The sequence below is a fragment of the Echiichthys vipera genome (genome assembly GCF_963691815.1).
Source record: "Echiichthys vipera genome assembly, chromosome: 12".
NCBI classification, from domain to species: domain Eukaryota; kingdom Metazoa; phylum Chordata; class Actinopteri; order Perciformes; family Trachinidae; genus Echiichthys; species Echiichthys vipera.
The window spans coordinates 12093551-12117520 of NC_139837.1; the positions used below are offsets into that span (position 1 = coordinate 12093551).

The 23970-nt window shown below is 40.1% G+C and overlaps 3 protein-coding genes across 3 annotated transcripts in view; 1 reads left to right on the plus strand and 2 right to left on the minus strand.

The window, feature by feature from the left end:
• Positions 1–6159, minus strand: part of luzp1 (leucine zipper protein 1) — a 50914-nt gene extending 44755 nt beyond the window's left edge. The window contains exon 1 of the mRNA XM_083923801.1: positions 5870–6159. The gene's annotated coding sequence lies outside the window, so the exon portion shown is untranslated. The remainder of the gene's footprint in view (positions 1–5869) is intronic.
• An 8155-nt stretch (positions 6160–14314) lies between these two features.
• Positions 14315–16286, plus strand: ptafr (platelet-activating factor receptor; the record flags this gene model as incomplete). Its single annotated transcript, XM_083924377.1, has 1 exon — positions 14315–16286. One exon carries the CDS (start codon positions 14315–14317, stop codon positions 15491–15493), a length of 1179 nt encoding a protein of 392 aa, XP_083780503.1. The 3' UTR covers positions 15494–16286.
• Positions 16287–17122: 836 nt separating this feature from the next.
• The window catches only part of LOC310954887 (uncharacterized protein), a gene marked incomplete at both ends in the record, with an annotated part of 62586 nt that continues 55738 nt past the window's right edge, over positions 17123–23970 (minus strand). The window contains 6 exons of the mRNA XM_083924575.1: positions 17123–17249; positions 17428–17455; positions 17543–17662; positions 18320–18598; positions 20639–20737; positions 20827–20915. Coding sequence (XP_083780701.1) covers positions 17123–17249; positions 17428–17455; positions 17543–17662; positions 18320–18598; positions 20639–20737; positions 20827–20915 — 742 coding nt within the window. The remainder of the gene's footprint in view (positions 17250–17427; positions 17456–17542; positions 17663–18319; positions 18599–20638; positions 20738–20826; positions 20916–23970) is intronic.

Genomic DNA, 23970 nt, shown 5'->3' on the forward strand with positions numbered 1-23970 from the left:
GTCAGATTTTGGCTCAGACTGAAACTTTGCCAAGTGTACAAACAACAGCCTAGCTTGTCCAAAAAATTCTATTTCATAACCATCTGCTCATGTAACAGGTTCGATAACCACACAGTAACTCAATAACAGGTCAGTAAATACCAGAGATGTCAGTTTGGCTGACTGTTAAAATGGGAGTCTTGGGAACGGTTACACAATCTCGCCATGTTGCTGAAGATTATGACACAAATTACAAAATACAAGATAATACAACCCGAGAGGCTGTGAGGTGGATGAGAAACAGATACATCAATACTTAACTTTTTTTTTTCCAATGAAAGAAAATTATTTTCTTTAACAAGTTGTTTAATCAGAAATGCATTCAATAAAACCAGTTAAATAAAGGAAACCTTTGTACATTTAGGTCAAATATTGCTTTTGTTGATGGGACTAAAAAAAGTCCTACAATGCAAAGAAAAGGGTGGTGGTCATATTGCACGATTATGTGATGCGTTTAATAATGTGATGAAGCACCTTTGTTGTAAGTCGCTGGATTTGCCAAGAACAGACATTGTTGTCTGCTTTTATTATCCATCCATGTTTCTTAATATATTTTCCAGAAACAGGTATGAATAAATATTAGCATAATAGCAGAATATGGCACTTTATTCGTACCAAAATCTGGCACATTGATCATACAACCTGATTAGAATTAGAAACAGGTGGAGTGATTATCTCAACTGATATCTTCTTCTACCTATCATGGATATATGTCGCTGTGTCACATGCACCTGCAGTCTTCACCAGAGCTTATCTCCATGATGAAACTGTGGGTTCACAGTCACCTGTGTGGTGAGGCCTCAGTGAGTGACCACGCCACCACAGGACAGAAAGCCCACCGGAGTAGCTGGTATAATGAGGAGGCCGTTTGACACGCTTTGGAGGACTAATGAGGGGGATTCATTCACACACGCAGAAGAAATTATATGAACAGAATCCATTCTCCCTTTAAAGAGTGAGAGCACATATCTGTTGCTCTGTGTGTCAGCGTATGTGTTAATGAGAGCCTGAGTGAGGCGTGTGAACACTTGGAGCTGAGATGTACTTCTGGCTACTACTTGCTGAGTGATTGACACTCTCGCCTTCTAGTATCCGATGACAGATTGACGTGGCTGGGAACAGCTCTGAGCAAAAGTGCCTTGGCACGTAGACATACATGCACACACATACACCATCAAACCCACACAAAGTTCAAGTAGTTTGAACTACAGCTGAGATCACAGAGCCCTGCCCCGTCACTGGCCCACTACTGATAAAGAAAGCTGGCAGGGAGGGCAGGCAGGAAGAGGGGGGTAGAGAGAGAGGGAAAAGGAGCGGGAGAAAAGGAGGAAGAAGGGAATGAGAATGTATGTACATATGGCCGAGGAGAGAGACAAAATAGAAGGTGATGGGGGAAAACGGTTCAGGGGACCAACTCAAGATTGGTTAATAGTTGATTCATTTTCTGTTGATTTCAGTAAAAGGATAAGCTACACAAAAAAAGCCTAAATACGCAGACATACACGTGTACACAACATACAAGCCATTTATTTGGTCTAAAAAAGGTCAGAAAATCTTATAAAGAGTCCAACGTGATTAAAATGATTTTGTACGCCAAAAAAGTCGAAGATGTTCAGTTTACAAAAGATAAAGAAAAGCAATAAAACCCTTTCAACTGAGAAACGGGAAGAACATGTATTGGATTTTTTGCCTGATAAATGACTGTCAAAATAACTGCAAGTTAATATCCTGTCAATTGACTAATTGACTAATTGATTAATAGACTATCCCTTTCAACTCTTCCTTCCTCTGACACACATGCTCCAGAGATACAGTACAGTCTCATTGAGGCGTCTTTGTGGCATTAAGCCATCCTCCTGAAAGTCTGTTCATAGACAGACAGCAACTCCAGCTGGTCTGCGTATTGTCAACAGCAGCCTCTGTCCCGGATACTGAGCCCATTATTACATTATCACAAAACACACACATACACACACACACTATCAGAAAGGATATACACTATACACACAGGCTATGTGTGGGCTTTAATACAAGCCTCTAAAAGACTATGATTCATCTGTGCTATTTCAAGGAGGCCCCTGAATTGTAACGCCTGCAAAATCACTCTGTGTCCTGTGTGTGTGCGCATCCTCCGTTGCCCTATTCCTGGGCGAGAGGGTAATGGAGGCTAAAAGTGAGAGTCTACCACTAATAATACCCGACACCATCCGGTCCACATTCTATCGGAGCTATTCTGTACAGCTTATTAGGATGTATAGGTTTGGCTGGAAAGGTCACTCATCGGCACATGTGGGTACTAACTTCTCTTCTACAGTTTATTCCTTTGAGAATGAACAAGCTACACTGACACTTTAAACTGTCTAGATTATGTTAGCAATTAATCAATTAGTCGATCTGCAGGAAATTAATCAGCAAATAACTGAATGACCGTTTCAGTCACTTGCTGGTTTCAGCCTTTCAAATGTAAAGGTTTGACGTTTTCCTTTGTCAAATATCATAGTAAGTTAAATCATTTCTTTGGGTTTTGAACTATTGTCCATTTAAAAGAAGCAAATTCAATACATCACCTTAGGCTCTGGGATGTTATAATGTCCATTTTTCACTACTGACATTTAATAGACAAAACCATTAATTGATTAATCAACAATTGTCCGTTGTTTTTTCAATTGGGGATTTTGATAATAATAGAACAGTTCGATGATTGAATGGAAACGCATATTGAGAGTCTGGTATTATTTCAAAGAACCAATAACAATATCCATTTTGTTTGCATGCACTTGTAACAAATGACGTCATTGTCCATGTACTGTAATTCCACACTGATGGTACTACACTAACAGCACTAATACTACCACCGACGGGCTGGGTTTGACATTCCCAGCGGTTTGATTCTCCCAGGCAGAAAACCTCAATATTTAATTTAATCCCCAGAGCAGTCATTTAGCCACTCCGTAATCCCCAGGTCCAGTGCTTAGTCTGATAATTACCCTTATTGGACACCCATAATGATTAGTTTTTGGTTTCACCCAAAGCAGTGCAGGCAGTTTCATAGGGCGGTCGCAGCGTTCTGCGGAGTGGAAAACCAATCATGCGTGGTATAGCCCAGGTCATAAAAGATGAGCGAGGGGGATGATTATTACTTTGCATGGCAGGCGACAACTCCTGGACAGGATATGGTGCAAACTCTTTGTGTAACTTTCACTTGTTACCATCAAGATCACTTCAAAGATTACAAAACAGGTGGTGGTGGCCCTGTTACTGTGTTCAGCATTAGCAACTACTGAGGAATCATGTTCGGTTACTCGGTCCCTCATGAGAGCAAGTGCAACCAAACCTAACTTGGAGCAGGATTTTCCAAGATTGGAAATGCATGGATCAAACCATGATCGGGGGAAAATGTAGACGTCTCACTCTTCACTTTGCTGCTACTCTCATTTCATTTTCCCCTTTGCATTTCTCCCAACATTTCCAAACTGACAGCATAAACTGCAGACATTCCCTCCACATGCGGTGTCACAATCCCCTCCAAAATACCATAGGAAACCCTTTTCGCACATCTACCACCATGACAAGCTGTCATGCAAGTGCCAGCGCAGAGTCCAGGAGGAAAGTGGGTTCACGGCAGCGCGGCAGTTGGTAGCTCAGCTGGTATAATCTACAGCTGGCTGGGAGGGTGAGCCTTACTGGAAAGTCATCAGTGCTTTTTTTTGTCTCCTTCATGTCTGAAACAGGTCAAGGCAGGTCCCCTTCCATCTCCTTCCCTCCCTGTGCTGTTCTTTACGAGCCCCACCTGGCAGATTAGTATTCCACCACTACAACTACCTTTTCTGCTGTTGACACACATGCGCACACACAGACACACTCCTCTATTACTGTTCTGGCGAGGCAGCACAGGGCACATACTGTTCAGACTGTGGGCTTTGCCACCTTAGTTTCACACATTTATGTGTAGCCTATGCAGCACAACACATTCCACCTCACGTGAAGGAAAGCAAAGACACACACACACACACACACACACACACACACAGAGACACACAGACACAGATGCTCTCACACACACAAACAGAACAAACGTGTCTTGCAACTTCTGGTTATTTTAGTTATGGTAATGCAGGGATGAACGTTATGGCAATAAAAAAGGAATCTGATATTGGTTAAATCTCAATAACAATATATATCACAATATTTCATGTTTTCTGGTAATTCAATAAATTACTAGTCTATATGAAATAATAACCCAGTAGAGCCTATTTTTGTAAACTCCTGTGTGAATTTAATGCATAACAAATAACAAAAAAATAGTATTTTTCTCATTTTATTCACAGCTGTAGTGCAAAATATAAACTTAAAATATTTCACATCAGATTCTCTGGAGAAAAAACGTTAGTATTTGTCTGGTATCATCAATTAAGATGACGTTATTGTGTACATGACATGATATCTCGATATATAATTGAATCACGATACGGTTCCATTGTACGATCATATTGAATTATCGCCAAGCCTTAGTTTAATGCATCAACTTCAATTCATTTTGGCGAGAAAATGCCCGGAAATTGTGGGAAAACTCCCAACAGTGTCCAAAAGCTGTAGGTGACGTCCCGTTTGTCCATATGGCAGTCATATAGACACAAAAAAGCAACAAGCTCACATTTGAGAAGCCGGAGCCTGAGAATATTTGGCATTTTTCCTTCACAAATTACTGTTGATTCATTCAGTACTATTTTTTTCAGCACCAAACCCACGACTGGTTCTGTTCTTTTGCAGTTACAGAGGTCGTCCACCATCCATGGCCTGCACACAGGAACTCAACTCAGTTATCTCTAGGGTCTTCCAGCTGCTGTCAAAACAGCTCAAATTAAGAGTCAACTCATTCAACAGATTAAAGATCAAAACACAGCTGGCGTTCAAATGCTCTGTGGTGATTTTGTAGAGATTAAGCCACCCCAAAACATATGTAGACCAGTCAACATCTACCATTGCCACCTTACACAAACAACTGAAGTAACTAACATATGTCATAGACTATTTACCACATATCATAGGCTACAGCTTCTCCTTGCTATAAACATACTCTTAACTGTGTAGGAAATAGGTGTGTTTATAAAACACTGTTTAATGCTTTACTATATCCTGAAGGAAACGAGGGCCAACACGGTTCTTTTAGTAGTCTGGTACAAAGTCTAGATAGCCTACCTTATGGTGGTGATACTGAATGTCAACACTGGAAACTGGAACATTGGGACTTCATTCATAAAAAATACCCTAACATTCCTCATGGGCACATTACATTTTGAAGGTAGGCTGACACATTTACCGAAACACCTCGGCCTTCATGGTTGCCCAGAGCACAGCTAACACTTTTGGATGTTTTCATGAAGCCCTTGTTCGGACCTATAGCTGGTTCTGAAGTAGCCTGTGTGAAACAGCTTGGAGTTGAATGTGCGTAGACGCGAGCGAAACGCAAAACATGTAACAATTGTGCCGCCAAATGCTTGAAACATTGTAAAAGAATATACATATAAGACTGCGACGTGTTACAAAATAAGATTGAAATGGTGTGTGTGTGTGTGCACCGCTACATTTGAACCACCTGAGGTTTTCCAGCCGCAGTCCTGGATGCTTCCTTTTGGCTACAAAACGAGCAGCAAGAGGAGGAGGAGGAGGGTTGAAAAACTTGCCGCAGTTGAGACTTCTGCAGTCCCGACTGACTGAATCCAACTACAGGAAGCCGCTGTCTGAATCCAACCCACCTCCCCAAAAAAACGTGTTCCCATGTTCCATACAAAACCCCAAAACACGCTCAGAAATAAAGACTCAACTTTACCTTCGCTGGTCCATCGCCGGGTGAGAAAAACGCAGCGGTAAATCCACAACTTCACGCGGTGTTTGAGGTCATGCGGACGGTAGGACTCGCTGCTGCTGCTGCTGCTGCTGCTGCTGCCGACACGGCGAGGATAAGTTCATCCACATATTCTCAGATACAACCAGAGAGTCGGAGGCGACAGAGAGGACTGCGGGTTTTTTGTTTTTTTGGCTTCCCCCCTTTCCCCTAAAGCATTTCTCGTCGGTCCTTTTCCTCTCGGATATTCCCCTCCCTGGCCAACTCGGGATCAAACCATCACATTCCACCGCGTCCTTAACAATGAAAAAAGGTGGGTTTTCCTTTACTGCTGCCGGAGGACCCACCCCTCGGGATGACTCTGCCCGGTCTGACCGCAAAGAGAACGCCCTTCCCGGCCATGAGGTCCCGCCTCTCTCCCCCACATAACATGGGCAAGTCTGGCCGTGAGGAGGACTGAATCTAAACTCACTGTGAATACTTTGAGTTAATCACTGCACACACAATATATATATATTTGAACTGAACAGCACACACTTCCTGGTATACCATGATCATCCACGGCCATATTGTAGCACTATGGTTATAAGCCTACTTCTCCTGGAGGTAATGTGTGTCACAGTTTAAGTCCCTGATGCAATATTAAAACGTAGTGATACAGGCATGAAGTATCATAAAGTCGCTATAAACTCTGTTACAAGAGTCTTTAAGTAAGCAAAAGGAAAAATGCTTCTAAGATTATGTATTTTCCAGTAGCATAGACATATTATGAATCCCCATTGTATTGTTATAAAGCTTTTTTTAGGGGGTTGTGTGCACTGTAATGCCCATAAAAAATCTCAACTGCAAAACTGACCACCACAAAACTGCTGGTGATTTTCTGTATAAATGAGCAAATGCCACAATTAGAGTTATGCAACTTTTATGGTGTCAGGTTCAGAAACGCAAGTGGCATTGCTGTGATTCATGTTCGGTGTGGAATTTAGATAGAATTTAAGGGCTCTCCAAAATAAGACAATCAAAACTATTTGACATTTGGTAATTGGGTCTCAATATGGGCGAAACATCCTAAAGGCAGATAAACCTCTGCTGCAAAAAGTTCATTTGAAGCAGTTTTTACAGTGCATCAAAGTATTTAGTAAGCCACGGCTTTCTACAGAAACAAGTAAAAATGCAGGTACCCTTTAAATTCAAATAACTGACCATCACACATGAAATCCATAAATCTTTTAAAAAACACCTTTTTTTTTCTTTATTCCTTTCTCTCTGTTTCTGACCATCTTGTAATGAGAAACTATTAGTTTTCCCCAGGACCTCTTTAAACTTTTTAAAAGAGTAAAAACTATTTTTTTTAGGATATTTACCAAAGCAGAAGATTGTTGTGGCAAAAACGTTATGAATAGTGACAATAAAGTCACTTCATCCTGTCTAACTTTTCATGTCTGCAGCTCTGTCACTCAGAACTCTCTACTATCACTGTACCTGGGTATGAAATACTCTCTGGCTTTAACTGGTACTATGGAGTGTGTTAACGACAAACAGACTGCAGTCATACAGTGTGATAACTGTAACAGAAGCCTATTGTTCAGTCTGTGTACATGTTTATGGTGTGGCAGTAAATTCTTCATTGTCTTTTGTGGAAATGATTTCAATAAGTTAATAAAATGCCTCCTAACTCTTATGATAGGCAACCAGCCAATCAGGAGAAGTCCGGCCCACACATACACACACACACACACACACACACACACACACACACACACACACACACTTACACTGTGAAGCGTTTGTTGTTGCATTACTTGCATAATTTAGAGTGATTTTTCCTTTATTCAGCATCAGAGGAGGACATAAACACCGCCCTCAGTTTAGGACTGATGTATCATCAAAAACAAAATCTGCACTGCCTGGTTGCTATTCAAAAGTAACATCAGCGGCACATTGTTGCTCTCTGTGAAAAGAAGAGGCTGGAAAATACAGTTGCTGGATGTGAAAAGCCTCACGTCCATCAGTGGCCGTGACCTTGTCTCGTGTGACTTGAACAGTGGTGTAATTTCAACAGTCCTTTGTGGAGATTACCACAGTCAAGCCTTTGTTTTTCACCTCATTAAAGATCCCTCCCTTATAAAAAAGCCATAGCACTCTTATATAATTTCGCATAATGGACAAGATGATATACAAATAATTTCACAGTGTGGCTCTACAGGTGGGGAAAAGGCCTAAGGAATCAAAGAGAAATCAAAACCGCTCAGAAGTTGCTGCAAACTAAAGGCATAACCAGGCAAGCCCAGACACTGCCACAGCATGCGAAACCAAGCACAGGTGTATGTGAATATGTGTACACATAGTTCTTTATAAACTCTATGTCTATGTGTGTATATTTCTTTTGGAAAATGTGCCTCAAAAGATAAAAGCGCAGCGTGAGAGAGAATTATAGTTTTAGGAGCTGTAGAATATGAGCGTATCCCTCACTTTGCAGAGCTACTGGTCTGCTCTAGACATTAAAACAACTCTCGATCTATGAAGAAGCAAAGCACAAAAACATTCATCAGGTCAATAGAAACAGTAAGATGACATTTAAGTGAAGACAGGCATGGAAAATGCCTCTTTTTTACGAGGAAGTGTAACGGCCATGTTTCAGCCCTTCTTGAGAGGGTTGGCTCATGCACGGACAGGTTTCTGTCATTCTGGGGATTTGCCTTAATACATCAAATGAAATAAATGCAAATGAATAATACAGACAGTAATTGAATGCAAAAAGACAAGGTTGCAGGGAATGTAATCTCCTGTAGCAAATGCTGTAGCACACACAGGATTCAGGAAGAGCAGTGTTCAAGCCAACATCCTTCCTAATCACAAACATCCTTCACCCAGCAACATTAACACGTGTATTCCAATAAAAAATGTGCGGATGCACAGCACAAATCATAATCGAATGAACACATTAGTTGTCTTTCGAAAGGAAGCACTGTGATTTTGCTGTTGGTATTTCACATTTTAGGTATTTTATCTTATCCGAAGCAGCTTGCAGCGGCTGCAACAGCAGACTAATCTCTAATAATCCTGTGTAGATCACTAAAATTACAAGCAGCCAATAGTACGAGTGCAAGGATCAGGTCAATAGTCACCTGACAATATTCTTTTGACTACAAAATGAGCATGTAAGAAAAGAAATGAGACCAGAGTAGGAGGATTTGATGCCACGATAGGGCAAAAGCTTTCATGCTTTGTGTCCATTTTACAGTGGGGATAAGGATTACTGTGCTTAATTCCCTGTCCTCTCAGAGCGGGTTATGGCCAGTTTTTAAACAGATGTAACCCTGATGGCTCAAAATGTGGGGCGGCTTGTCAGGGAGGGAAACATGCACTTATCTAATGCTATCAAGCACTGACAACATTGTGCAACATTGAGTAAACTAACATCAATATAGCGTGCTGTGCTGATGTTATGTTGGGAGGCAGCCTCACTTATACAATACTGTCAATGTGAATCAAAATAGTTTAAAATCACGGCAACAGGCAACTTCCAACAGCTCTTTGATATTTTAGGTTGTTATGTCTTCATTTGGAAAAAAAATACACACAATATCCCATGAGACAGAGAGAGAGAGAGAGAGAGAGAGAGAGAGAGAGAGCTCAAAATCCTTTGGAATAATAACAAAAAAAATCTTGTCCCACTGTCATGTTCTATATTATCTTGAAGTACAGATGCCTCAGCCTGTCCAGCTCACCCTCCCATGGCCCTCTCTTTCTCACTGCAGGGGGACATTCCTCAAACCTCAGCCTCTGGCATGCAGTAAATCTGCCTGAGACCGACACTCTCTTGTCTGCCAAGAACCGTCTGCCAAGCAAGATGTGCAGCGAAACACTACCTATTTATCGGTTCTCGGCTTCTCTCTGTTCTTCATAAGTGGACTGAGCGTACAGCACAGCCATGGCCTACCCATCGAAAAAAAAATCCTTCTAGGGCGTTTCATGTCTGCCAGGGGCAAAATGCCACGGATCAAGGTGAGGTGAAGGAGCAACTGTGAAAAGGTGTTAATGGGACAAGAGGAGCTCCGCACGCAGCTCACTCCCTTCCTGCCTCCCAGAGGAATGCATGACTCTGACTTCTGACTATACAGCTCTTCCAGGGCCATAGCTAGCTATCCCATTAAAAAAAAAAAAGAAAAAATTATGAGGCCCTGGCAGCATTCCCTGTCAGTGTCTCTGCACACCTGGACTGAAAGTACAACCACTCCTTGGGAGAAAGGACTCCTTGGACTGACCTGTGCAGCAGTGCAGAACATCAGCGATCACCTTCACGAATCTGTATCTGATTATTTTACATTTTTTAGGGGCCATTTGGAGGCCGTATATGTTTGAGAAAAATAATCAGTTGGCATGCAGGCAGGAGCCGGGCGCAGGTGTTCAGCCTATGGAGGAATTTGTGAAGTGTATCACTACTGACAACACGTGATGCATTGGGAAACTTTACACTTTAAAACATTATGAGCTGATTCAACTTACAAAAGTAGATTTCCCTTAAAAATGTGAATGAATCAATGTCAACATTGGAGACCGTTACAGCCAAATTAGCCTAGCACTGCTGTAGTTTGAAGAGCTAGTTCTTCCTTTGCAGAAGTCAGTTCCTTAGCCGTCTCATGTCATGAGAGTGGTGTCTAAATGGAGCTTCGACCAGCAGCTGGTTAGCTTAGCTTAGTGCAAAGACTAGAAACAAGGGGGAACAGATAGCCTGGCTCTATCATAAGGTTATAAAATCTCCCAGGGTAGCTGTTTACCCCACTTTCCAGTCTTTGTGCTAAACTAAGCTAACAGGCTGGCTGCAATGGCAGTTCAAAGGGGGAAACAAGGGGAGACAAGCCTGTTAAATTAATCCTGGACCCCCATCAGGGCCCCTTAACTGGGGGGCAAATACTTTCATATATTTATCCCCAGAGAGCAGAAATGTAATTGTTCGAGAGCAATGAACGACCACCATTTGAAATCGCCTAGAATCATTGATCCTATTTCAAACACTCATCCATAAATTCCAATCCAACTCCTCGTCTTTGTGACTTCAAATCAGAATAACTCATGTTTAAAAGTTTAGGCATTTTTGAGTCGAATTAACTTGAACTATTTAAATTGAATGCATTTGATAAAAGATGAGTTGTTTCCGTTAAATGACTGCATGGTGTTTTACAGTGTATATACAATATATTTCAAAACACAATTCAAACACATTGCTTTGAACTGAACCACATTTCACATAAACTGCTCTGCATTTCATGACCAAGACGCATCTCACTCATTTGCTATGAAACCGTGTGAATCCACACCCAAAACATGAGCAGCAATCGTTTTTACAGTGCAAGCCCAATATTTCAGGAATGGCACAGCATGTCTGGCAGTCATGCGGGTCACAACCACCAAAAAAAAAGCTCTGCTCTCTTGTTCCACCACCAAGCCATAATAACAGCAGTAAGGTTTGGGAGGCTTGTTAACCTTAATCTAGGAATTACACTGTGGCACCAGGGAGAAGAGGAAGTGTTGTGTTGTGAGCTTGTACATACTGACGGAGCCTGAATTAAACATTTACCGCTGAGGGGGGGCTGGTGCAGCTTTGAACTATACAGAGAGTGGGAGTGGTGTATCATGCAGTTCACACGCTGTATGGAGCCTCACCTGGGATAAAATCACTTCATCATTGCTCACTATTTGAAGGCAGATTCCTTGCTCTTTTTATTAGCCTCTTCCTCCCTCGTGTGGTTGAAATGCATTACTGCATACTTGCCTCAACTGCTGATGAGCCAGAATAAGAAAGTACAGTTTAACCTGACCTAATGGTTCATGGGCTCAGAGGAACAACAAATCTAAAGTAAAGGTTAAAGCCAGCTTGGTATCTCATATTTGTGTGTGTGTTATCCATCCAACTGGGAATCAGAATCAGAATCAGAAATACTTTAATAATCCCAGGAGGAAATTGTTTTTGTTGCAAACTCCAGCTATACAAACACCATATTCAACAACAACAATATTATACAGATAACATATATTTGTAAAAAGAAGAAGAAGAAAATATAAAATATAAAACATTATATAGTACTAATAATGGAAGAAGACCTTTCCGCATCATACAGTGCATACAAAACAAAAATACTTTTTATAGTGTAGCAACATCAGGTGGAGACATGGGGACACTGCAGTAGGTGCTGGGGTGCCCTCAATCAAAAAGAAAGTCCTTCTGTGCACGTCCCTGATGGGCTACACAGAGAATGATGAAGTCTGAGAAATTTTAGATTGGGAAAGACTCCAGGAAATACAATAAGCAAAAGTCTGGCTTATTTAATCAGGGTGTTGCTGTTGATCGCAAAAAAAGATGATTACTTTGCTATGGAAGAATGTTTATCCACCAACTATCCAACAATGGAGGGTAAGAGTAAGAATTGTACATTTGATGGAGAGTATTACAGCCAAACTCCAACTCAGGGTGGAAGCTTTCACTTTTAAATGGGCACCTGTAATACTACAACTACAGAGACTGATTTTGGACAAAAACTTTCCATAACCTCATCGGGGAGGAAGTGTCTCCCGACAAGCATTTGATGTGGTAAAAATGTGTTAATACATGGGTGAATGCATAAGGACTCGAATTAGATAGATCGGGCTCCTGCTGTGTGTGTAATAAGATTTGAATTTAAAGGTCAATGCGTAGCGAAAACTTGTGCTATGTGAATTTTGTCTATTTGCTCTTTGTATGCTTGCATATGGAATAAATGGTAAGTAGAAAAAAACATCAGACTAATCAGTATTTAGATTTGATGATTAATTGTCATCATTCGGCTATTAGCCTCGACACTAGGGTGACAACAGCCAGGCTGAGAGGAGGTCTCTTCAACAAGTCATAAAAATAGAAGAGAGAATCATTAACCGGGCCTTCCCTCCATGATCACACTACACACAACGCTGCTTAGACACCGCAGGCCACAGAGAGCATCACCTCCACATCACAACTGCTCCCCTCCCCCTCCCCCACTGATTAAGGCTGGGAGGAATATCACGCCTCCCACCTTATTCACACTTTGGCACCTAACACGTCACTACACCCACACACCTTACATCTGTTACTGTATTAAGCAACCTCACCCCCTCTCACTATCTTTATCTCTTTCATACAGTTCATAGTTTTGTGCATTCATTATTTTTTATAAAGTGTGCAGTTTATGCATAAAATGTTTTTTATATTTCTATTGCTTCTTAAATTTGCCTCTCTTTGCCATTTGTGAACACAGTTTGACTCTGAGAGATAAGCACATACAACTCAAATGTACCTGTCCTGTCCTGAACTGCAGCTGCACACATGTAATTCTCTTGAATCTTCTCTTGAAAGTGTCCCCACCCCGTTTCCAGTAAATCTTTCTTGATGTTGTGTGATAATTGAATACATTCCATGAAATGTTAATCCTACTGTAAATAGTTTCACTTTCACTGTATTTTCGTTGTAAACCTCATAACTGAGCTATTGTTATATATAGCCTTTACAATGATTCAGTGAGCCCATATTGTCTGATTTTGCTGCCTTGCCTTATTTTCCCAGAGAAGTCATGTCAAGTCTTGTCATTTACAGACACCACATTTTTGGCAGTGCCTTTTCTTGCTTTCATTTGAAAGAAAGGGAAATATAGCCTTACTGTAACACATGTTTTGTATTTTTTTTCTTTTTCGTTTTGACAGACAGGAACAAACACCAGCTGGTGTTGCACCATGAGGTGTTTTCCTAAGAAGGAAAGACGTTCCCACCTCCTTTTATTTTGAACATTGAAGTATTCTCTGAGGCACACGAACACACCCTTCCTTCCGGTACTTTATAGCTGCTGAGACAGGCAAAGTGTTCACTTCCTCAGAGGAGAAGAAGCAGTCCGGTAAGTTGACAGTCTGAATTTACTTTTCTGTCTTCTTCTTCTTTCCTTTTTTTTTTTTTAACTAAAACAAAACAGTATGACATGATATTAAGGCAGACAGATCAAACTCACCAATAAGCTGGGGACTTGAATATTAGAAATAAATTCATAAAATAGAAGATGCAGCTCTCAGAAAACCACTGAGAGGAGAATTACTGTTAATCATAGCTTCTGATACATACCTACGAGTCAGGTAGACTTACCTTACAGCTTACAAGGTTATTATGTTTTTGTTAAATGGGCATACTTATAGAAACACCTGTAAGTATAGACTGTATGGTATAGCCTAAAATGATCATGAAATTGAATCAACATCTCTCTAAAAAGTTTTAACATTTAGGTTACTTTTATTTATTATTTTGAGCAAGGTCAACCTAATAAACTGCGTGTATGCTACTTCATTTGGCTGTAAAGAACCACCAGAATGCTTCATGTTGAGATAGGACATCACATTGATGTTGATACGTTCTGTCTCCCACAGAAAGAAATGCTGGCCTCAACTACAGAACAAGTTGCCTTAACAGGGACGCCTGGTCCAGGCTCTTCGTCTGGTAATGGCTCAACCTTCCTGGACTCTGAATTCCGTTATCACCTCTTCCCATTTGCCTATGGCATCATCTTCATCGTCGGCCTATTCGCTAACCTCTACGTGCTGTTTGTCCTGCGCTGCCTCCGCACAGCCAAGGCCATGGGCGAAATCCGCATCTATATGACAAACTTGACCATCGCTGATCTCCTTTTTATCTGTGCCCTTCCCTTCTGGATTGGCTATTACAGTCGGCGTGGTCACTGGGCCTACGCAGACTTCATGTGCCGGCTTACTGGCTCGTTGTTCTTCATCAACACCTACTGCTCCATCCTCTTCCTTGGGGCCATCAGCCTTAACAGATACTGGGCAGTCACCCGGCCTTTGAAAGCAGCCTCCTCAGACCACAGACGTCGTGGCATCATAGTGTGTGTTGTCATCTGGGTGTTGACCGTGGCGATGGCTATTCCATTTCTGGTATCTCCAGGGACCAACGGTGAGGGGAACAACATTCGCTGTTTCGAGGGATACCAGAATGAAAGTGAATCGCAGAAGAAAACAGTGGCTGCCATTCATTTTGCAATAATTGGAATGTTTTTTGTGGTATTTTTTCTGGTTGTGGTGTGTAATTTCTTTATTGCTCGAGAGTTACTTAATCAAAATTCTCCACAGCCAGAGTTCCGGTCTGCAACAAATTTATCCAGAAAGTCCAACAGGACCATGTCCTCCTCAACTAAAAAGCCCAGGGGGGTGAAACGGAGAGCTCTGCAGATGTTGTTAGCGGTTGTGGGAGTGTTTGTTCTGTGTTTCCTGCCCCACCATGTAATTCAAGGCTTCTGGACACTGGCTGTGTTGCAGATCAAGCAGGGCTGGGGCCACGTAGATTGGAACCAGAGAACTCTTCAGGCGCTCAACGATGCACATCAGATCACTTTGCTTCTTATGGGCCTCAACTGCATTTTGGATCCTGTAGTTTATTATTTTGCCACAAGGAGGTTTCGAGGGTTCATCATGACCCACATTAAAAAGCTACTAAAGGGTGAGGGGTGCTCACAGACAGTCACCTCACAGCTCGCTATGGAGAGCAAGAACCAGAGCCAGAGAATCCAGAATGAGCACCAACAACCGGAAATGGATTGATTTCAACATGTCAATATTTGTATAAAATGTAGATATCTGTTATGCGTGTGTGTGTGTGTGTGTGTGTGTGTGTGTGTGTGTGTGTGTGTGTGTGTGTGTGTGTGTGTGTGTGTGTGTGTGAAAGACTTTCATCAAGATTGCATGCAATAATAGCGGTTGAGGGCTCAGACTTACAACAGTTCCCTTACTCTTCCTGTGTAAAGTACAAACTGAAAAGCAGAAGTTTTGCAAGCAGAAGTACATAAACAAATCAATTATGACTGAAAATCCTGCAGGACACTTCACATCACTTTAGTCTATGAAATGAACTTATGAGACACCAGATACATTATTTAAATCTCTCCCATAGGTGCTGGACACGATATAGAAACAACAAATAAATCAAGGATAATACACACATATATATAGAGAGAGAGAGCTCCTCATCTCTTTTTGGATGTTAAGAGTGGTGCTTGTTACTAGATTTGACTTCAACTTAGCAGAGATACTCGTCACATGTGACATCAGTGGAATATGTACTAAGATTGTTGTCACTGTTATCACATAATATACAGGTTTTTGTTTATTTTTAGTGCTGCTAGGACGAGTCATATCTGGTATTGTGAAACCAGGCAAGAGTTAATATGTTTCAGCTATGCTTCCCCTCTGGCATCCAATATTGTGACACTGCATTGTCTCATTGTAAAAATCCCCATGATTCGCTGTGAGAAAGAAACCAATGCTTATTACCTTATTGCTACTACTGTATAAGCTTACCTGCTGTTGTAAAACAGGTATTTTTGATTTAGTGGGACAGCCCTGGTTATCTTGTATTGTACAAAAGAGCAATGTTATTTTAAGCTTCAAGAGGGTAAATGTGCTGTTTTTACCCCATGAAGCCTGCTCTTGTAATGAAATTTAGTACGTTTAGTAAGTTTGTTTCTGTGTTTCATTTGCTGTATCATGATAGTTAAAGAAAAAAGTCAGTTTCTGCCATATCGGCGAGAGAAATCTAGTCTACAGAGAGAAAAAAGTACATGTGGTTTGTGATGATATGATAAATGATAACAAATGACATGCAAACACATTAACCTTACTACAGTCACGCTTTATGTTACGGTCCATGTAATGAGCCGTAGTAAATAAGTAATAAGGGTCTCATAAGTGAGAGGTCGCATATTGCTGCCATTTATGTGAAAGTGATGAAAAGTACAACAAATTTTTATAAAGAAAAGAAATAAAAGTGTGTTTTGTGCGTCGCTAAAATATTGTATATATATGTAATTTTTATTTAAATGTTATCAGCCTTGAACACATGTCGAGCTGTGAAAAACTGTTTATTAGTGCTTGTCTTGTAATCTAACAATAAACATGCTTATGATGCTATTTACACTTACATGGTCTTATTAATAAATAATAATGCTAGTGATCATCTTATAAGGCCCACATGTTAGTAAGCATCTTATGAGGCCCTTATATCCATACTATCTAATGTTTATCATAAGGACCTAAAGATAATTTGTTACTTTTGTGAAATTAGATTAAATCAAACAGATATGACAAAACTTAATCAATCAATTTAAATCTAATGTTGAGTTCTATTTGCAGAAATTCTGCTGATAACTAAAATCTCCACCATCCCATGAATGTTCAAGACAGACTTGAGTACACATTATCACCAGTCACACTGGCGGGGTCCAGATCAGTGTAGGTTTGGCTGCTGTTTGTGTAATTCATGTACACATCTCCCTCAATTTCAGTCTGTGGCAAACCTCCCCTGGTGTGAAGAAAAACGTGACCAGACTGTTAATATATACAACCTTCTGACTCAGCTGACTTACAGCATGTGTACAAAATACAAACACAATTCAGCAAAATACAAACACAATACAATATATATATATATATACTGTATATATATATATATATATATATATATTCCTGTAGACACTTACTTTTGTGACTTTTCAGGTCCAGGAAAACCTTTAAGAAAACCAAGAAATTTAAATCATCCACAGAAAATTTGCTTCAAATACGATCTGATTCAAAATGCTCTATGGTGTTCTTTACCTTTAGCCACAGTGTTGGAGGGGCTCAGTCTTTGCCAGCCCAGCCAACAAAGAATAGCAAAGTTGATGGACAAGACCAGGAGGGAAAGGACAATGGCAGCTATTCCCAAATTCCCAGGGACTGTAGTAAGACACAGGGGAAAAGATTTAGTTGTAAGATCACAGCAAAAAAAAAGATTAAATTGCACTTTATGCATGACAAACTTTTACTTAGTAAGTTTTTCAAATATCAGACAATATTGGCAAACTGAAGATATACCCATGTGCATATGTTGGTTGAAAATCATAAAAGTATAAAAATGCAAAAGATATGTTTGGTAGACAAATAATGCGATGGCTCCACTGTTTCTAAACGGCTTCAGTTGGCACTGACATGTTAAAGATTTCATCTAAAATGTTCCACTCAGTATATACTTCTTTTCTCTACCAATCAAATGAAAACCTGCAATAATTGATATTTGGCCACTTGGGAGCAAAGGAAACACACTGTAAACACAACACTGATAAATCATCCCCTTTAAGTACATATCCTTAGTTAAATAGCCCTTTACATGAGCAACAATGTTTACCAGTTGGCTAACTAGTAGTGGATAGCGAGGCTTTTAAAGTGTATTTGCTGAAAACAGTATCCTCAACGTATATGAGATATATATGAGAGCAGTGAGAGGGAACCAAAACAGTAAAAGTTGTGGACTGGACTGCTAAACAATGAGCTGAAAGCTTCAGTAAAGCTTCTTGAGAGCTGCGGGAAGCTGCAGAGTCAAAGCTGATCACCAACCTGTTGCATGCATGGAGATGATTAAGACTGTGTGGTTAGGGCTCACACGCTGAGATAACTGGCTCTTGGCATGGCAGTTGTAAAGCCCGCTCTGCTCTGGCTCAGTAAGAGTCAGATCTCTATCGCTGCCTTCTTCATGCCAGGTTCCATTTCTCAGGCGTCGCCAGGACCACACGACAGAGTTTGGCACAGTGGAAGCGCTGCAGTGTAGGTGGACTCTTTGACCCGCTGCAACTGGGTAGTCTGGTATGGCCACCAGCTGCAGAGGTGATAGCTTTTCTGGGGAGGAAGAGGTGTGGTGGTCTAGGGTTAGGTGAATACAGAATGGAGGGTGATGGGCGGAGAGAGTAGAGAAAAACCTGTTACGGAGAGAAGATATTGATATAGTATACTGTACATTTTCAGGCGTGGTGGTTCTTAGGCATGGCAATGTCTGTTTGTTTTGCTCAGCCCGTTCACCACTTTGGTCCAGACTGAAATATCTCAGCAACTATTCAATTGATTGCCATGAAATTCTGTATAAACATTTATGTTCCCTTTATTTTTCTCTCTAGCGCCATGATCAGGTCAATAAATAAAACGACTTTGCTTTATTGCCAAATACCTGCAAATCAAATGACATTCCCATCAGACTCGTCAGATCACATTTGTACTTTTTGTTCAGTGCAAATGTGAGCATGCTAACATGGTGACTAAAGTAAACCTCAGAGCACTGCAAAGTGGGAGGTGCTATTTTGGGCGCCCATTGACTCTTTTTATGACTGACATTTGGAGCTCTTCTACAGCTTGGGTCAGTAGGAAACTCTCCCGGTTAAATCAGTAATCAAATTTAACAATGTTAGAAAATATCTGATAATTTGATAAAAAGCACGAGCCTGTGTTCATGAAGAATTTGAGGTAGACATTAAATAAGACTTCCAAGTAACTTGAAATTCTGTTACATATGCTGCTTAGTAAAGATTATGCTTTTGAGGAAAACTCTGAACACAATCTGCAGCTTTAAATGAAATTTAGTACGTTTAGTACGTTTGTTTCCTGTGTTTCATTTGCTGTATCATGATAGTTAAAGAAAAAAGTCAGTTTCTGCCATATCGGCGAGAGAAATCTAGTCTACAGAGAAAGAAAAGGACATGTGGTTTGTGATGATATGATAAATGATAACAAATGACATGCAAACACAGAGTGGAAAGGGCCTCTTGCTCTTTGGTGGAAACATTGTTTATCTTACTACAGTCACGCTTTATTTTACGGTCCATGTAATGAGCCGTAGTAAATAAGTAATAAGGGTCTCATAAGTGAGAGGTCGCATATTGCTGCCATTTATGTAAAAGTGATGAAAAGTAAAATTGTAACACAACAAATTTTATAAAGAAATGATATAAAAGTGTGTTTTGTGCGTCGCTAAAATATTGTATTTATATATATATGTAATTTTTATTTAAATGCTATCAGCCTTGATCATATGTCGAGCTGTGAAAAACTGTGTATGAGTGCTTTTCTTGTAATCTAACAATAAACATGCTTATGATGCTATTTACATTACTGCCATTTACATGGTCTTATTAACAAATAATAATGCTAGTAAGCATCTTATAAGGCCCAAATGTTAGAAAGCATCTTGTGAGGCCCTTATATCCATACTATCTAATGTTTATCACAAGGACCTAAAGATAATTTGTGACTTTCGTGAAATTAGATTAAATCAAACAGATATGACAAAACTCAATCAATCAATTTAAATGTAATGTTGAATTCTATTTGCAGAAATGCTGCTGATAACTAAAATCTCCACCATCCCATTAATGTTCAAGACAGACTTTTTTTTTGCAGCTTAAATGCATTCACTTTGAAATTCTGGGTCAATTGTGGGTCCAATAGTACTGTGTTTTGTCCTTAACTTTAAGAACCAGGTGCTTTGAATTAGCGAACGATCTGATTCGTGCCTTTGACCGGCCTCGTCTTTGTGGCATTGGTGGGCGAGGCTACTGGTATTGTATTATTATGACCACAAAACACGATTTCTCTGAAACAAGATAAATATAAAAAAAACTGGTGGCCATAACATAAACCTATAGCATCGTAAGTTAATATAATTTAAAGAACAATTTAAATTAAACTCTGTTTTTAAATAGACCTTTTCAATGGAGATCCATTGCTAGGCAACAGCCTTGGTCATGGTTAACTTCCTGTCTGACGTCATTCACATTCACTGCAACAGGAATCAAACTTGGACACATTTAAAATGTTTATGTTTACAACTTTGTAAAGGTCTGTGGATTAATTTGATTGGAGTTATTAAAGAATCACATTCTGCTTTACCTTCTTTCACTGTAGTAGATATTTCTGTAGAAGAATCATATGTATAAGTAGTAGTAGTAGTTGGAGTCCTTGTTGTATACGGGAAACTCACTGTAAAGGCTACAAGAAGCACAAACAAATGTTGACAGTACATTTGAAACCCATACTCTGGATTTTGTTATTTCATTCAATAGTACAAATGTCCTTACCTGTGCTGTCACGCAAAAAGAACGGGAGAAAAAAGCTGAGCAGCATGTTGTTTTGAGATGAGGATGAACCAAAAGAAATGCCACACTCACTTCAGGCAAACAGGTACAAGAATGGATCAAATGTTATGATCAAAGCACATGAGAGAATGGAGGAAGTTGGAGACTGGCAAACGGAAAGAAAAGGAAGTTTAAAGTTCCTTTTCCAAATAGTCAACACAACAACTATGCAGAAATATTTAATTACATTCCCCGAGTTGATATAGGCATATAAGGCAAACAGAAGCATGCAATGTGTTCACCTTCTATATCTTGTAATTGGAAATCTTGGTGTGGTATTAAAAGGCAAGATGCACAGGAGGCAGAACCGTGTCGAAATAAGAAAAGGAAAAGCTACGGAGACCTACATAAATGCATAGAACCTAGATTAATCAAAGCAAAGTATAAGAATAACACAAATACAAAGGCACAAATAGAATCATAATTAAACCTTATCTCACCCATGAAAGCCTTCAGTTTAAAAAAAAAAGAAACTCTGTCAATCACTTTATGACCTGCAGCAAAAACAGTTAACCAGACTCCACAGAACTTTTAATGGATTTTTAAATTTCAGAGCTCGCAGGCAAGTCTATCAGACTCTCAACACACTTGGTTTTAAATATGTCATATCTGCACCAGTGGTCACCTTCAGGCTCACTGTGATGACAGCCAAGATTGTTGCTGTTGGACAGTTTGACACCAGACCTCTCACCTGAGGCAAGCGCTCACTGGCTGTCAGAGCGGGTCAGGAGAAGCGAGCGGCAATATGGTTCTGCAACAAGCACAGAAATTAAAGACCAACGGACGGTTTGAAAGTTCCTAATTCGTGCTTTAGCTGTATCTAATTCCACTATTGGTGTTCCTCTTATGCTCACACTAACTAACTACTCCCTTTTCATCACTTGTAAGGGCAATGTTTATTTTCTGGGGGCTGACCCAAATCATAACCATCACCGCTCCATGGTGAACCTCAACCAAAACATCACCAGAAGTTGTGTGTAATTCTATCTCTGATTATCCTCAAGTTTTAACACCAAAAAAACCCCAAAACAATAAGAGTGGTGCCTCGATTTAAATCCTGACTTCTTGAATACTCACGCTGATAATCTATAACTATCTATGTAAGTTATAACACACATCATTTTGGCATATGGCGCATGAACGAAGTTTGACCTTCAAGTTCTGTCCCTGAGATGCAGGAAGTGGTTTCTCTTGCTTCATAACACTGTTGCTTAAACAAAGCAACAGCTGCCGTTTCTCACTGCAGGACAAAACCGTCCTAGGGAGACAGGGAACCGCATCCCGACACCAAGAAGTGAAAGACGCATTCAAAACTTTTTTCACATGAAGATGTAGCAATACTAGAAGTCTCCATTATGAATCCGAATGATGCAAGTACTGAAGCATTATGATCGAAATGTGTCAAACGTGAAGTAGCACAAGACGAAATAGTTTGAGCAAACTTCCTCTAAATTGTTTACCTAAGCGCAGTACTTCAGTGGATGCACTGTCAATAATTAACACTGTAATTTCTTAATGGTGAGCAACAGGAGTGACGAGGCATCAATTCTTGCATTAACTCACTACTTAATCATGTGTTTTGTACATCTATTATTGTGTAATCTTCAACCAGAACCAACCAAAGTTAGGAATCATCATTGGTTTTCTTTGAGTTTAGGCCAGCTGTACAATAATTCAGACAGTAGGACATTAAAGCATGTAAACATATTCTAGTTGAAAACTAACATACAAATATAAACTGGAAAATGAGCCCCATATGTCCCCTTTACATTTTGTTTTACAGGAAACAAGTTGAGAGAGAGAGAGGAGTAGGACATAAACCTGAAAATATTGAGCATATTTTGGGACCTTCAGTTTAAACGACTCTTCTTTGTCGTGACTCAAACAGCACAAATCAGAATCAACATTAGAAGTATGTCTCTCTATGTTTCCATGCACTATATGTAAATCAACAACATCAACAACAACTTTGTTTCATTTCCACATGGCCATTGGGAAATTTGCAATAGACATGATGAAGTAATGGACACTGAAGTTCTCTAAAAAAACAGTCACGTTGCTAAAAGGCATTTAAACTTTATTGTTTTTGGAGCAGCATAAAGGCAAGGCAAGGCAAGGCAAGTTTATTTGTATAGCACTTTTCATACACAAGGCAGACTCAAAGTGCTTCACAGCACAACATGTCATGAATTAAAATGCATTACAGAAAGACAAAGAGAATAAAAACATAGACAATAATCAAAACAGTGCGGACGTTAAAAGTGCAAAGATTTAGCAGAGAGCTAAGGTGAACATAAAAGTTTTCAGTCTAGTTTTAAAAGTGGTCAGAGTGGGTGAAAGTCTCACATCTTCAGGAAGTTTATTCCAGCCGTTTGTTGCATAATGACTGAAAGATGCTTTCCCTTGATTTGAGTTTACTCTGCGAACCACTAACAGTTTGGTCTCAGAAGATCTTAGTGATCTAGAGGGCTTATGTAGTGGGAGCATATCAGTGATGTGCTCCCACTACATGATATGCATGTTTATTGTTTGGGGTAATTGTGATATTTTTAGAGGATGACCTATTAAAAATAACTTTTAAATATCTGACCAGTCAAAACAGCAGATTCTCACTGATCATATGCACCCCTATGTCCTGAAGTACGGTGTTAGTGTTTCTCCGCATACCCTGCGCCCATCTGTGACTTCCACTTATTGAAGTTATGTACACCAGAGGGGACAGAGGAACCTCTCTTTCGCTCTCTCTCTGAGAGAAAGATAGATGATGACACAGTATAATTATCTATGTCTGCCCTTGTGTGTGCATATGAGTGTGAATGCATGTGTGTGTTTTCCACTGTCATTATTCTTCAATTATTCATTACTCATTCCTTATTCTGTCTGTACCTCTGGCTATAGTCATGCCTGTTGGTTTGCACTCCAGACACCACTGAGGCCCTCCTGCGGATAGATGACAGAAGCATAATTGGATGAAGTTTATATGATGTGCGCATGTGCATATACTGTACACATGTGTAATATTGTTGGACATGTTTGTTTTTATCGACTTGCACAAATAACATAATTCATGTTTATCGACTACCTCTG